The 15,478-nt window shown below is 48.2% G+C and overlaps 1 protein-coding gene across 1 annotated transcript in view; it reads left to right on the top strand.

Moving 5' to 3' along the window:
- LOC120933795 (phospholipid scramblase 3-like) overlaps nucleotides 1-9,542 on the top strand; it is a 28,551-nt gene extending 19,009 nt beyond the window's left edge. Inside the window, exons 5-7 of the mRNA XM_040347191.1 lie at nucleotides 4,935-5,096; nucleotides 7,608-7,769; nucleotides 9,323-9,542. Coding sequence (XP_040203125.1) covers nucleotides 4,935-5,096; nucleotides 7,608-7,769; nucleotides 9,323-9,364 — 366 coding nt within the window. The 3' untranslated portion in view covers nucleotides 9,365-9,542. The remainder of the gene's footprint in view (nucleotides 1-4,934; nucleotides 5,097-7,607; nucleotides 7,770-9,322) is intronic.
- The last annotated feature ends 5,936 nt before the right edge of the window (nucleotides 9,543-15,478 follow it).

The following is a 15,478-nucleotide window of genomic DNA, read 5'->3' as shown; positions in this document are numbered from 1 at the left end:
AGCTAATAATATCCCCCCTCTCCTGCCCGTGCCCCCCCTCCATGACTTTCCCATCAAGGTCAAGTATTCAACCATCAGTCCCTCCCCTCACGCCAGAGTACTGGGTGTAATCCTAGACTCTGTCCTCTCAGATCCAAAATCATTGTCAGAAGCTTGTAGACTTCATCTCCGTAACATCTCTAAAATTCACCACCAAGCTCCTCATTTACTTCCTCGTTATCTCTCGCCTTGACTATAGCAACTCTCTCCTCATTGGCCTACCTCTCCATAGGCTCGGTAGCAGTGATTTTTATAATGCCTAAAGTGAAACAAAAAAAGTGAAATATTCCTTTAAATTTAGTACCTGGGGGGTGTCTATAGTATGCCGGTAATGCAGCGCTTGTTTCCCATGCTTAGAACTATCCCTGCACAAAATGTCATTTCTGAAGGGAAAAAGGGCATTTAAAACCACTCGCGGCTACAATGAATTGTCGGTTCCCGGCAATAAAGAGAAAATTCAATTATGAAAAAAAAAAAAAGATGTGTGGGGGCCCCCCTAAATTCAACATAAAAAAAAAGAAGAAGATTCCAGATACTATAGACACCCCCCAGGTATGAAATTTTAAATATTTCACTTTAAGCATTAATAAAATCACTGCTCCCGAAAAAATGACATTTTTTTGCAATGATACATGTCCCCTGGGGCAGGACCAGGGTCCCCAGACACTTTTTAGGACAATAACTTGCATATAATCCTAAAATTAGCACTTTAGATTTTTCCCATAGACTTTTACAGGGTGTTCTGCGGCTTTTCGAATTTGCCGCGAACACCCCAAATTGTTCGGCGAACTGGCAATGTTCGAGTCGAACACGAGTTTGACTCGAACTCGAAGCTCATCCCTACTCTCTGCCAATACTGACCTCCATTCGGTATCCTCCACCCCTCTCCGCCAATCCCTTCACTGGCCTCCATCCTGTGTCCACTACCCCTCTCCACCAATCGCTCCACTGGTCTTCATTCGGTGTCCACCACCCCTCTCTGCCAATCCCTCCACTGGCCTCCATTCTGTGTCCACCACCCCTCCCCGCCAATCCCTCCACTGGCCTCCATTCGATGTTCACCATACCTCTCCATCAATCCCTCCACTGGTCTCCATTTGATGTCCTCCACCCCTCTCCACCAATCCCTCCATTGGCCTCCCCCCAGTGTCCACCACCCCTTTCTGCCAATGCCTCCATTGGCCTCCTCTCAGTGTCCACCAACCCTTTCTGCCAATCCCTCCATTGGCCTCCTCTCAGTGTCCACCAACCCTTTCTGCCAATCCCTCCATTGGCCTCCCCTCAGTGTCTACCACCCCTTTCAGACAATCCCTCCATTGGCCTCCCCTCAGTGTCCTCTACCCCTCTCTGCCAATCTATCCACTGGCCTCCATTCGTTGTCCCCCACCCCTCTCCACCAATCCCTCCACTGGCCTCCATTGGGTGTCTTTCACCCCTCTCTGCCAATCCCTCCACTGGCCTCCATTCAGTGTCCTCCACCCCTCTCCGCCAATCCCTCCATTGGCCTCCCCTCAGTGTCCTCTACCCCTCGCTGCCAATCTATCCACTGGCCTCCATTCAGTGTCCTCCACCCCTCTCCGCCAATCCCTCCATTGGCCTCCCCTCAGTGTCCTCTACCCCTCGCTGCCAATCTATCCACTGGCCTCCATTCAGTGTCATCCACCCCTCTCTGCCAATCCCTCCACTGGCTTTCCGATCACCCAGCGAATTAAATTCAAAATACTAACCACAACATACAAAGCCATTCACAACTCTGCCCCGAGCTACGTCACCAATCTTGTCTCCAAATATCACCCAAACCGTCCTCTCCGCTCTGAAGAACTTCTGCTATCAATCTCTATTGTCTCCTCCTCCGATGCTCATCTCCAGGACTTCTCCAGAGCATCTCCCATCCTCTGGAACTCTCTACCTCAACCTGTCCCGCTATCTCCCACTCTGGCTGGCTTTAGGCAATCCCTAAAAACGTATCTCTTCAGGAAAGCCTATCACACCTCCAACTAATCTTTTATCACCATCAGCTCATTCCCCTTTTGTACCACCTCCCTCATCCTATTAGAGTGCAAGCTCTTCAAGGCAGAGCCTTCTTAACCCTCTTGTATTTTATTGTATGGTAACAGCACTGTCTCCCTTTTATATTGCAAAGCGCTGTATAAACTGTTGGTGCTATATAAATCCTGTATAATAATAATAATAATAACAATAATAATAATAAAAATAATAACCCAGATATAAGGGGGCTCGGCTGTGCCAGATCACATACCTAGTACATGATCAGACACTTACGGGTAGGAGTTGCGCGCACGCTGGCAACTCTGCCATTCTGTGATTAAAACACAGTAGATGTCGATCACTGGGTTCTGGCCAATGGATTACCGCCGGCGATCGTCATGAATTTACACAGGACAGGGCTCTGCCCATGTAAACAAGGCAGAGCCCGCTCCTGTCAGCAGGGAAGTACAGTGGAACCTCGGATTGCGAGTAACGCGGTTAACGAGCATTTCGCAATACAAGCACTGTATTTTAAAAAATCCTGACTCGGTTTGCGAGTGTTGTCTCACAAAACTAGCACAATTCAGGCCAAAGCGGTGTGCAGTACCACGTTTGGCCTGAGATGGGGGGTGTCAGAGCTGAGCGGAATGCTTGGAAATTACTCGGAAAGACACGGAAATACTCCATTCCCGAGCCTTTCTGAGGTTTGCAAAGGTCAGCCGAACTGTCCTCGGGCCTTTACGGCCATTTCCGAGGCTCTCCAGCACTCCCCGCCTCTGGCCGCAAGCGGTATTGCATGCTATTGAAGTCAATGCGGAACAAATTATTTTTGTTTCCATTGACTTCAATGGGGAAGCTCGCTTTGATATCAGAGTACTTTGGATTACGAGCGTTCTCCTGGAACGGATTATGCTCGTAATCCGAGGTTCCACTGTAATAGATTTTCTTTCCCCACAAAGCAGACATAGTACACCCAAACACAGGCTAGGCACACAGTTAACCCTTTGGTCGCCCTAGATGTTTAACCCCTTCCCAAGCCAGTGTCATTAGTACAGTGACAGTGCATATTTTTAGCACTGATCACTTTATTAGTGCCACTGGTTCACACAAAGTGTCAGTTAGTGTCCAAATGTGGATTTCAAGAACTGATGTGATGCCTCTTGCGTTGGTGACATACAAGACATGGTCCCCTAGAGCTGTTTGAAAACAAAACATGGACTACTAGGACAGGTGAGATACAAATCATGGTTCTCTAGGACTGATGGCATACGAGATATGGTTCTCTAGGACTGATGAGATACAAATCATGGTCCTCTAGGACTGGTGAGATACAAATCATGGACCTCTAGGACTGGTGAGATACAAATCATGGTCCTCTAGGACTGGTGAGATACAAATCATGGTCCTCCAGGACTGGTGGCATACAAGATATGGGTCTCTAGGACTGGTGAGATACAAATCATGGTCCTCTAGGACTGGTGAGATACAAGATATGGTTCTCTAGGACTGGTGAGATACAAATCATGGTCCTCTAGGACTGGTGGCATACAAGATATGGTTCTCTAGGACTGGTGAGATACAAATCATGGTCCTCTAGGACTGGTGGCATACAAGACATGGTTCTCTAGGACTGGTGAGATACAAATCATGGTCCTCTAGGACTGGTGAGATTCAAGATATGGTTCTCTAGGACTGGTGAGATACAAATCATGGTCCTCTAGGACTGGTGAGATACAAGATATGGTTCTCTAGGACTGGTGAGATACAAATCATGGTCCTCTAGGACTGGTGGCATACAAGACATGGTTCTCTAGGACTGGTGAGATACAAATCATGGTCCTCTAGGACTGGTGAGATACAAGATATGGTTCTCTAGGACTGGTGAGATACAAATCATGGTCCTCTAGGACTGGTGATATACAAGATATGGTTCTCTAGGACTGGTGAGATACAAATCATGGTCCTCTAGGACTGGTGGCATACAAGACATGGTTCTCTAGTACTGGTGAGATACAAGGAATGGTTCTCTAGAAATAGTAAGATACAGGTCATAATCTTTAAGGACTGGTGAGATACACAATATGGTCCTCTAAAACTGGTGAGACTGATAAATGCAAGGCATGATCCCCTCTCACTGGTGTTTGATAGATATTGTCCTCTAGGACTAGTTGGGTCTATTGTAGGTGTAGAACCCTCCTAGATAGGTTCCTAGGAAAGCAAGGTAACATTTTGTTCTTTTTGGCTCCACTGTAATCAGTGGAGCAGTTTGTGATTGCTTTGGGCTGTTCTGGGCTGCAGGTTTGATTGCTTCCCCCTGATTTATGGAGGATTCCAGAAAATAATGAGTGGGGGGAGACAGATCAGCAGCCTGAATATTTAGTGACTGTTGCTGTGTGCCTGACTGCTGTTGCACTAACCTCGGAAAAGAACCTCGGGCAAATCAGCGGCCCTTTACTGGGGTGAGCACTACATTGGGTTAACAATTTAGGCTATCCTCAACAGCTGGTGAGAAAAGACCTGAAACACTATGATAAAATCCTTGGTCCTATAGGACTGGTTTGATATAAGGCACACATTTACAGGGGGTTTCTAAGACTGGTAAGAGACTATATGGACTGGAGAGTGTAATACAAGATGCCGGCCTGTAGGAGTGGTGTGATACAAGATATGATCCTCTAGGACTAGTGAGCACAGCTTTGTGGACTGAAGGGATTGATGAACTATAAAACTGTAGATCCAGGTGGATACAAGATTTGGTCAGCTGGTTAGATATAAGATATGTTCCTGCCTTAATTAAAGACAGGGAATAATTTCAAATGTTATCATTGGACAGCCCAGGCACCATTCTAGGTGTGATGACCAAGCTCATTAGACAACCTCTTGTAACAATTTAATTTTTTTTACAGTTGCAGGTCTTCTGTTCCTCCGGAGAGCTCCTCGGCTTCATATACAAAGAGTGGACAAGTTTTTCCATCAAATTCGACATCTTGGATCCATCGGGACTTGTTTGTCTTAAAGTGAAAGGTCCAGGATGGGGGGAAGGCTTCATGTCTGACCAGGATTATAAGGTCCGTCTTTCAATGAACATAAAATACTTATTCCTTAATTCCTTAGAAATACCGTATTTATCGGCGTATACCGCGCACTTTTTTGCCCTGAAAATCAGGGCAAAATCGTGGGTGCGCGGTATACGCCGATACCCGCTTTCCCGCGCCGAGTTTTGAATACTGCGCCGACATATACCGAGCGCAGTACACTCGGGTATAGTCGGCCAGTCTCGGCTCCTTCCGCGCTCACGTCCTGGACGTACAGGACGTGAGCGCGAGTGTTGCCGAGCCTGCCCGACAATACACGAGTGTACTGCGCTCTGTATATGTCGGCGCAGTATTCAAACTTGGCGCGGGAAACGAGCTGGGAGGATGCCGCAGAAGGACGCCGGACCCGACGAAGAGGACACCTGAAGCCGCAGAAGGACGCCGGACCCGACGAAGAGGACACCCGAAGCCCGCAGACGGACCCCGGCCCCGACAAGGAGGACACCCGAAGCCCGCAGACTGACCCCGGACCCGACAAGAGGACACCCGAAGCCACAGAAGGATGCCGGACCCGACGAAGAGGACACCCGAAGCCCGCAGACGGACCCTGGACCCGACGAAGGGGACACCCGAAGCCACAGAAGGACGCCGGACCCGACGAAGAGGACACCCGAAGCCCGCAGACGGACCCCGGACCCAACGAAGAGGACACCCGAAGCCACAGAAGGACGCCGGACCCGACGAAGAGGACACCCGAAGCCGCAGACGGACGCCGGACCCGACGAGGCCGCCGATGGACGCCGCGCAAGACACCAAAACTGTAAGCACAAAAAAAACGTTTTTTCCACAGGATTGGGGGCCACTTTAGGGGTGCGCGGTATATGCGGGAGCGCGTTATACCGCGATAAATACGGTAATACTTTGTAGAAAATGTCATCAGTTTGCCTCTGCCGGGTGGTTTAGGCGAGAATATCTGTCATGCCTCCTGCCCGCTGTAAGCTTCTATTGGTTTGTTGTTCATGAAGAGGAAGAGAAACACCTTCACTATTGATTTTTTTACACAAATCACTAGACCTGCATAATTAATCGTTAAATCGTGATCTCGATTCAACCCCCTTGACGATCTCCATTTCAGAATTTGCCGATTCTTTCATATAACAAGTGGAGAGACTTATCAGCCGTCAAAAGAAAATATCCGGGCAGTCTGCCAAGTTTTTAAAAAAGGAAACATTGGCCCAGATTCACAGAGAGCGGGCGCACATTACGCCGCCGTAGCCCAAACCAATGTACGCCACGCCGACGCAGCGCATAGAGGCAAGCATGGAATTCAGGAAGCCAGTGCTCCCCACGCTGTTTTGCCGTGGCGTAGGTTTCGAAGGCGCAGGCCGGCGTAGGTGGAAGTGGGCTTGGCCCCATGCAAATGATGGTCTGAGCGCCAGACAAGTACTTTTAACGAACTGCGCATGCGCCGTGACGTGGACGAATCCCTCTGCGCATGCTCACAACCACGTCGAAACAACTGCCTAAACTATGCCGGATCACTGCCTACGGCGTGAACGTAACGGGTAGCAGGTTCTTCACCAATTAATAATGGCCTGGATTCAAGAAGCAATTGCGCCTGTGTAACCATAGTTACACAGCGCAATTGCTTACTTGCCCCGGCGTAACGAATGCTCCTGATTCAGGAACCTCGTTACGCCGACTGCAGCCTAAAATATGCGCGGCATAAGGCTCTTATGCCCGCATATCTTAGGCTGCATTCTTGCGATGGCCGCTAGGTGGCGTTCCCGTTGTGCTCAGCGTATAGTATGCAAATTGCATACTAACGCCGATTCACAACGTTACGCGAGCCCTGCGTATGCAGTTTACGCCGTTTCCGTACGGCATTTTTCACGTAAGGCTGCCCCTGCTATTAGGGGCAGCCAATGTTACGTATACATGTCGTTCCCGCGTCGCAAAATTTCAAATTTACGTAGTTTGCGTAAGTGATGTGAATGGCGCTGGACGCCATTCACGTTCACTTTGAAGCAAATTACGTCCTTGCGACGTCATTTGCTGCAATGCACGTCGGGAAAGTTTCCCGACGGAGCATGCGCTCTACGATCGGCGCGGGAACGCGCCTAATTTAAATGATTCCCGCCCCCTACGGGATCATTTCAATTGCGCGCGCTTACGCCGGGCATTTTGCCGGCGCACCCACGCAATTTACGGAGCTACTGCTCCGTGAATCAAGGGCAGCGCAGTAAATTTGCGGGGGCGCAGGGCAAAAACGTTGCCCTGCGCCTCCGTAAAAAAAGCGCAATTGTACCTGAATCTAGCCCAATGTTTCAAGACAGAGTTTTATTATTTAATTTTGGACGGAGAGTGTGGAAAGGTTTCAACCCTTAGAGCTTTGGAACTATAACACTCAACATGTCACCTAAAACAGGGTCTCAATAAATTTACGGAGGATCTGGTAAAAATGTATTCTGACTTCTTCTATGATTGATGTTCTCCATGTAGACAATTTGGTGGTCATCATGATCCTCTCTCTTCTCTCTCCAGGTTCTCTCTGCTGACAAAACCACACAAATCGGGGTCATCACACGTGTGTGGCGGGGGTTACGCAAGGAGATGTTCAGCATTAAAGACAAATATACTATCAATTTCCCAATGGACCTCCATGTCTCTATGAAAGCCATGCTGATGGCCTGCGCCTTGTTTATTGTGAGTCTGATCCTGAGAACACTGCAATGTGTATTTGTGTTTTGCCCTTAGATACACTATATTACCAATAGTATTGGGACGTCTGCCTTCACACACACATGAAATTTAATGGCATCCCAGTCTTAGTCCGTAGGGTTTAATATTGAGTTGGCCCTGCCCTTTGCACCTATAACGTCAACTCTTATGGGAAGGCTGTCCACAAGGTTTAGGGGTGTGTCTATGGGAAGGCTGTCCACAAGTTTTAGGGGTGTGTCTATGGGAAGGCTGTCCACAAGGTTTAGGGGTGTGTCTATGGGAAGGCTGTCCACAAGGTTTAGGGGTGTGTCTATGGGAAGGCTGTCCACAAGGTTTAGGGGTGTGTCTATGGGAAGGCTGTCCACAATGTTTAGGGGTGTGTGTATGGGAAGGTCTGTCCACAAGGTTTAGGGGGTTGTCTATGGGAAGGCTGTCCACAAGGTTTAGGGGTGTGTCTATGGGAAGGCTGTCCACAATGTTTAGGGGTGTGTGTATGGGAAGGTCTGTCCACAAGGTTTAGGGGGGTGTCTATGGGAAGGCTGTCCACAAGGTTTAGGGGTGTGTCTATGGGAAGGCTGTCCACAATGTTTAGGGGTGTGTGTATGGGAAGGTCTGTCCACAAGGTTTAGGGGGGTGTCTATGGGAAGGCTGTCCACAAGGTTTAGGGGTGTGTCTATAGGAAGGGCTGTCCACAAGGTTTAGGGGTGTGTCTATGGGAAGGCTGTCCACAAGGTTTAGGAGTGTTTCTATGGGAAGGGCTGCCCACATGGTTTAGGGGTGTGTCTATAGGAAGGGCTGTCCACAAGGTTTAGGGGTGTGTCTATGGGAAGGCTGTCCACAAGGTTTAGGGTTATGTCTATGGAAAGGCTGTCCACAATGTTTAGGAGTGTGTGTATGGGAAGGTCTGTCCACAAGGTTTAGGGGTGTGTCTATGGGAAGGCTGTCCACAAGGTTTAGAGGAACGACGGCCATACTTAACATTACTAGTCCAGCCCTATTCACGGACGACTTACGCAAACTACGTAAAATTTCCAAATTTCGACGCGGGAACGACGGCCATACTTAACATTTCTAGTCCAGCTATTTGATGAAATAACTATACGCCTGAAAATGCCTTACGTAAACGGCGTATCTGTACTGCGTCGGCCGGGCGTACGTTTGTGAATCGGCGTATCTAGTGATTTACATATTCTACGCCGAACGCAATGGAAGCGCCACCTAGCGGCCAGCCTAAAAATTACACTTTAAGATACGACGGTGTAAGACACTTACGCCGCTCGTATCTTAGCCTAATTTAAGCGTAACTGGTTACCAGAATACGCTTAAATTTGCGTCGGCGCAGATTCAGACTTAGGCTGGCGTATCTACTGATACGCCGGCCTAAGTCTTTCTGAATCCACCCATAAGACTGGGTTGCCATTAAAGTTCATGTGCGTGTAAAGGCCGGCGCCCCAATACTTTTGGTAATGTAGTGTACCTTTTTAGCTCATTTTAGTCGGGAAACGGTCATTTGTTGTAACCAGAACTTTTTTTTTCAGGACCTTCTGGAAGAAGAGCGTAGTCGCAGTGATGATTCCTGATCTGTGCACCAGTAAGGGGGTTTGGCTAACATCTTCACCAAAGTGGAGTGGGGTAGATGACATCACACCGTGTATATATATATATATATATATATATATATATTGTAGAGATGAACCATCTCAGATCAGATGCCTATACCTCGTAGGGTTGTTGAATAAATACATACCCCATACATCCCTCTATGTCTCGTTCTTTTGTGTCTCCGAGAACACATAGAAGTGAATCATTTCCTCTACTTCCCCATCTCTCTGTTCATTGTCTTTCCGTGGAAATTAACAAAAGTCACAAAAAAAGTGTCAAAATTATAAAAAAAAAAAAAAAAGATTTACTGGTAACCACTCCTGGATCGAGAATATATCTCCTGTTGGTCCTTTTATACAGGAGATCTCAGTCCTCTTTGGGATTAGGGATGGGGGAGCGGTTTGGGCCGAAGCAGGAGTTAGGCTCGAACGTCGCCCATTCGGGTGTTCATAGAACACCTGAACAGGGCCGATCCTAGGCAGGGTGCACAGGGTGCATTACACCCAGGCGCCTGCAGAGGTGGGGGCGCCGAAGTGCCAGAGTTCTCCCCTCCCTCCTTCTCTCCTTGTTTGTGTCCGTCCAGAACTAGTGTTCTGAGCATAGGTGTGTGTCCGTCCAAAACTGATGTGTGAGCATAAGGCAGCCCGTCCAGCCTGGCAGTGCTCGGGGGAGGGGCTCTTGACATGAGAGTTCTAGTTTTCAGTGGCTGCTGAGTGCTCGGAGTCTTGGATCCCACACTGTCTCCACCAACTCCAGTTGGAATGCCTCCCACTCCCATCTCTATCTCAGGCTGCACAGAGAGAGAATTGAGGTGAGTCACAGTGTTCAGTGTGCTGTGTGCTGGGGGATGGCATTCCCAGCATCCCTTTACATGTGCTCTGGGCTGCCCCTGCTCTAGATGTTTTATGGCATGATAGATTGCACAGGATACACAGCCCCTGCCCATTCCTGCGCCTAGTCCATCTACAGATGTGATGTATAATGAGATGTAAAGGGGAGGAGTTAGTAAAAGGACAACGCCCATGTGGGGGGCGCCAGAAATATTTCTGCACCCAGGCGCCTGTGACCCTAGGATCGGTCCTGCACCTGAATGTTCTGTGCGTTCGGCGGGATGTTCATCCGCTGAGCGCACAGTCAATAGGTTGTTAAGGAGCGAGCCGGGAAGCCGTCAGCCACGTCCTTAACAATGGAGTCATGGAAATTGCCAGATTTGCAGGTAATAGAAAAATAAATTTAACAAAACAGCGTGGAGGTCCCTCCTCAATCCACGCCAGGCCCTTTTGGGTCTGGTATGGATTTTGAGGGGAAACCCATGCCAAAATAAAAAAAAAAATGACGTGTGGCCCCCCTAAAATCCATCCCAGACCCTTAGGCCTAGATTCACGTCCCCCGGCGTTAGTGTGGGCGGGCGTAGCGTATCGTATTTACGCTACGCCGCCGCAACTTAGAGAGGCAAGTGCTGTATTCACAAAGCACTTGCGTCCTAAGTTACGGCGGCGTAGCATAAATGTGCCGGCGTAAGCGCGCCTAATTCAAATTGGGAAGAGGTGGGCGTGTTTTATGCAAATAAAGCATGACCCCACGTAAATGACGTTTTGAACATACGGCGCATGCGCCGTCCGTGGTTGTATCCCAGTGCGCATGCGTCGGATAGAATGCCTAAGATACGTCGAACACTGCCTACGACGTGAACGTAACTTACGCACAGCCCTATTCGCGTACGACTTACACAAACGACGTAAAAAAATACGCCTATTCCGACGTCCATACTTTGCATGGGCTGCGCCACCTAGAGACCTGCTTTATCTTTACGCCGGCGTATGTCTTACGTAAACGGCGTAACTAATTGCAACGGGCGTACGTACGTTCGTGAATCGGCGTATCTAGCTCATTTGCATATTCGACGCGGAAAACAATGGAAGCGCCACCTAGCGGCCAGCGTAAATATTGCACCCTAAGATACGACGGCGTAGGAGACTTGCGCCGCTCGTATCTTAGCCAAATTTAAGCGTATTTGGTTTCCAGAATACGCTTAAATATACGACGGCGCAGATTCGGACTTACGATGGCGTATCTACTGATAAGCCGACGTAAGTCTCTGAGAATCTGGCCCTGAGCACGCTGGGAAGGGAGGGGACAAGCAAGCATGCCCTTTGTCCCCATCAACATAGGGATGAGGTGCTTTCATGTCTCCCCCCCGCCCCAATGCACTCACCCCCCATGTTTAGAGCATGTGGCCTGGTATGGTTTAGGGGGGGGGCCCTCGCCAGGATAAGGGTCTGGTATGAGATTTGGGGGGACCCCATGCCAAAAATGTTTTTAAAAAATGACAGGAGGTTCCCATTAAAATCCATACCAGACCCGAAGGGCCTGGTATAGACAGTGTGGGGACCCCATGACGTTTTTTCCATATTTTTTTTCCATGTCCGGGTGCGAGTCATTTTAAATGTGATTTTAACTTGTTTATTTTTCTTAAGAAATGTTATTTTTGCTGCAGCAGGTTCTATACACCAGTGGCTCCCAACCCTGTCCTCAATGGAGGGAACCCCATGACGTTTTTTCTTTATTTTTGTTTTCCATAGCTGGGTGCCAGCAATTGCAACTGAGAGTGATTTTAAATGTGATTTGACTTGTTTCTTTTTCTTCAGAAATTGAATTTTTGCTGCAGTAGGTTCTATACACCAGTGTATCTCAACCCGGTCCGCAAGTACCCCCAACAGGCCATGTTTTGGGAATTTCTCTTAGGTAGAGTCCAAAATACCAAGCCATTGGGCCAGATTCCCGTAGCTCGCTGCATCTCTGCGGCGGCGTAACGTATCTCATTTACGTTACGCCGCCGCAAGTTTTACGGGCAAGTGCTTGATTCACAAAGCACTTGCCGGTAAAGTTGCGGCGGCGTAGCGTAAATCCCCCGGCGCAAGCCCGCCTAATTAAATGATCCGGGTAGGGGGCGTGGATCATTTAAATTAGGCGCGCCCTCGCGCCGAACGTACGGTGCATGCGCCGTCCCTAAAATTTCCCGACGTGCATTGCGCTAAATGACGTCACAAGGACGTCATTGGTTTCGACGTGTACGTAAATGGCGTCCAGCCCCATTCACGGACGAGTTACGCAAACAACGTAAAATTTTCAAATTGCGACGCGGGAACGACGGCCATACTTAACATTGGATACGCTACCTAGGGGGCATGTTTATCTTTACGCCGCGTATCTCTTACGGAAACGGCGTAAATTGACTGCGACGGGCAAGCGTACATTCGTGAATCGGCGTAACGACTCATTTGCATATTCTACGCCGACCTCAAGGGAAGCGCCACCTAGCGGCCAGCGTAAATATTGCACCCTAAGATATGACGGCGCAGGCCATCGTATCTTAGGCATGTTTAAGTGTATCTCAGTTTGAGAATACATTTAGACATAAGACGGCCTTAGAATCGGAGTTACGTTGGCGTATCTACTGATACGCCGGCGTAACTCTTTGTGAATCTGGCCCGTTGACTCTGATTTAAAGCACCTGTGCAAGATAAAGGAAAAAATCCTAACTCTGATTGCGAGTGTTGTCTCGCAAAATGAGCAGGATTCAGGCCAAAGCGGTGTGCAGTACCGTGTTTGGCCTGAAATGGGGGGGCACCGGAGCCCAGCAGAGCCAAATGTTGCAGATTGGCACGGCCGACCTTGGCAAATCTCAGGAACAAAGTCTTTCCGAGGTTTGCCAAGGTCAGCCACGGTGTCCCCGGGCCATTTCCGAGCCTCTCCAGCGCCCCCCCGCCTCTGGCCGCATGCGGTATTGCATGCCCTTGAAGTCAATGTGGAACAAATTATTTTTGTTTCCATTGACTTCAATGGGCAAACTCGCTTTGATATGCGAGTGCTTTGGATTACGAGCATTCTCCTGGAACGGATTATCCTCGTAATACGAGGTTCCACTGTATATTATTTAGTCTGTGGGAAAGTTACAGAGTTCAACCAGAACGAGAGAGCTCCCGGACTACATTTGTTTATAGGCCAGATGGGAAGCAGTTAATTACTTTATTGAATGTCAACCAGGTTTCGATGCTTTAACCACTTCAGCCCTGAAAAGTTTACCCCCCTTCCTGACCAGGCCATTTTTTTCCGATACGGCACTGTGTTACTTTAACCACTTAAGACCCGGACCTTTAGGCAGCTAAAGGACCCGGCCAGTTTTTGCGATTCGGAACTGCGTCACTTTAACGGACAATTGCGCGGTCGTGGCTCCCAAACAAAATTGGCGTCCTTTTTTTCCCACAAATAGAGCTTTCTTTTGGTGGTATTTGATCACCTCTGCGGTTTTTATTTTTTGCGATATAAACAAAAATAGAGCGACAATTTTGAAAAAAATTCAATGGGCCAAATCCTCAAAGATCCGGCCTAACTTATCTTTTCCCATTTAAGTTACACTGACTTAAAATTTCTACCTAAGTGCCCGATCCACAAAGCACTTACCTAGAAATTTCAGGCCGTGTAACTTAAATGTCTCCGGCGCAAGGCGGTCCTCTTCTGCAGGGGGCGATGACAATTTAAATGAGGCTCGCTCCCGCGCCGGCCGTACTGCGCATGCTCGTGACGTCATTTTCCCCGACGGGCAGCGCGCGAAATTACGTTACGTCGGGCTTTGTGGATTGCGACGGGACAATAAAGTTGCGTCAGGTAAAAAAAAAGTTACGCGCCGGGAAAAAATATTCAAAATAAAAAAAAAAACGCGGCGATCGAAAAAAAGATCTGTTTTTACAAGGTGTTACTAGTTTACACTTTGTAAAAGCAGAACTAATTTTACGTATGCAAACATAAACTTACGCAGAAAACACAAAGCTGAAAAGCTTTGTGGATCTCCGTAAGTCCTCATTTGCATACGCAAAGCGGCATTTCGACTCGAAATGCCCCCAGCGGCGGATGCGGTACTGCATCCTAAGATCCGACAGTGTAAGTCTCTTACAGATGTCGGATCTTCTGCCTATCTTTGGAAAACTGCTTCTGAGGATCAGTTCCAAAGATAGGCACAGGGATACGCAGGCTGAACAGCAGATCCGCCTGCGTATCTCTTTTGAGGATTTGGCCCCATATTTTTAACTTTTTGCTATAATAAATATCCCCCAAAAATATATATAAAAAACATTTTTTTTCCTCAGTTTAGGACGATACGTATTCTTCTACATATTTTTGGTAAAAAAAATCGCAATAAGCGTTTATCGGTTGGTTTGCGCAAAATTTATAGTGTTTACAAAATAGGGGATAGTTTTATTGCATTTTTATAAAAAAAATGTTTTTACTACTAATGGCGGCGATCAGCGGTTATTTTCGTGACTCCGACATTATGGCGGACACTTCGGACAATTTTGACACATTTTTGGGACCATTGTCATTTTCACAGCAAAAAATGCATTTAAATTGTATTGTTTATTGTGAAAATGACAGTTGCAGTTTGGGAGTTAACCACAAGGGGGCGCTGTAGGAGTTAGGGTTCACCTAGTGTGTGTTTACAACTGTAGGGGGGTGTGGCTGTAGGACTGACGTCATCGATCGAGTCTCCCTATAAAAGGGATCACACGATCGATGCGCCGCCACAGTGAAGCACGGGGAAGCCGTGTTTACATACGACTCTCCCCGTTCTTCAGCTCCGGGGAGCGATCGCGACGGAGCGGCTATAAACGAATAGCCGCGCCGTCGTCCCGGATCGCTCCCCGCGGGAATCCGCCCGCCGCACGCAGCGGAGGAGGTCCTGATCAGACCCCCTAGAAGGCAAGGACGTATATATACAGCCATCTGCCTGTACGTGCCATTCTGTGGACGTAAATAGGCGTGCGGCGGGCGCTAAGTGGTTAAAGAGGACGTACCTGTACGTACATGTGCCCAGCCGTGCCATTCTGCCGACGTATATGTGCAGGAGGCGGTCCTTAAGGGGTTAACTGACAATTGCGCGGTCGTGTCACGTTGTACCCAAATAAAATGTACGTCCTTTTTTTCCCCACAAATAGAGCTTTCTTTTGGTGGTATTTGATCACCTCTGCGGTTTTTATGTTTTGCGTTTATAAACAAAAATAGAGCGACCATTTTGAAAATATATATATATATAT

The sequence above is a fragment of the Rana temporaria genome, chromosome 3, assembly GCF_905171775.1.
Source record: "Rana temporaria chromosome 3, aRanTem1.1, whole genome shotgun sequence".
NCBI classification, from domain to species: domain Eukaryota; kingdom Metazoa; phylum Chordata; class Amphibia; order Anura; family Ranidae; genus Rana; species Rana temporaria.
This window is presented reverse-complemented; position numbering and strand designations above follow the sequence as displayed.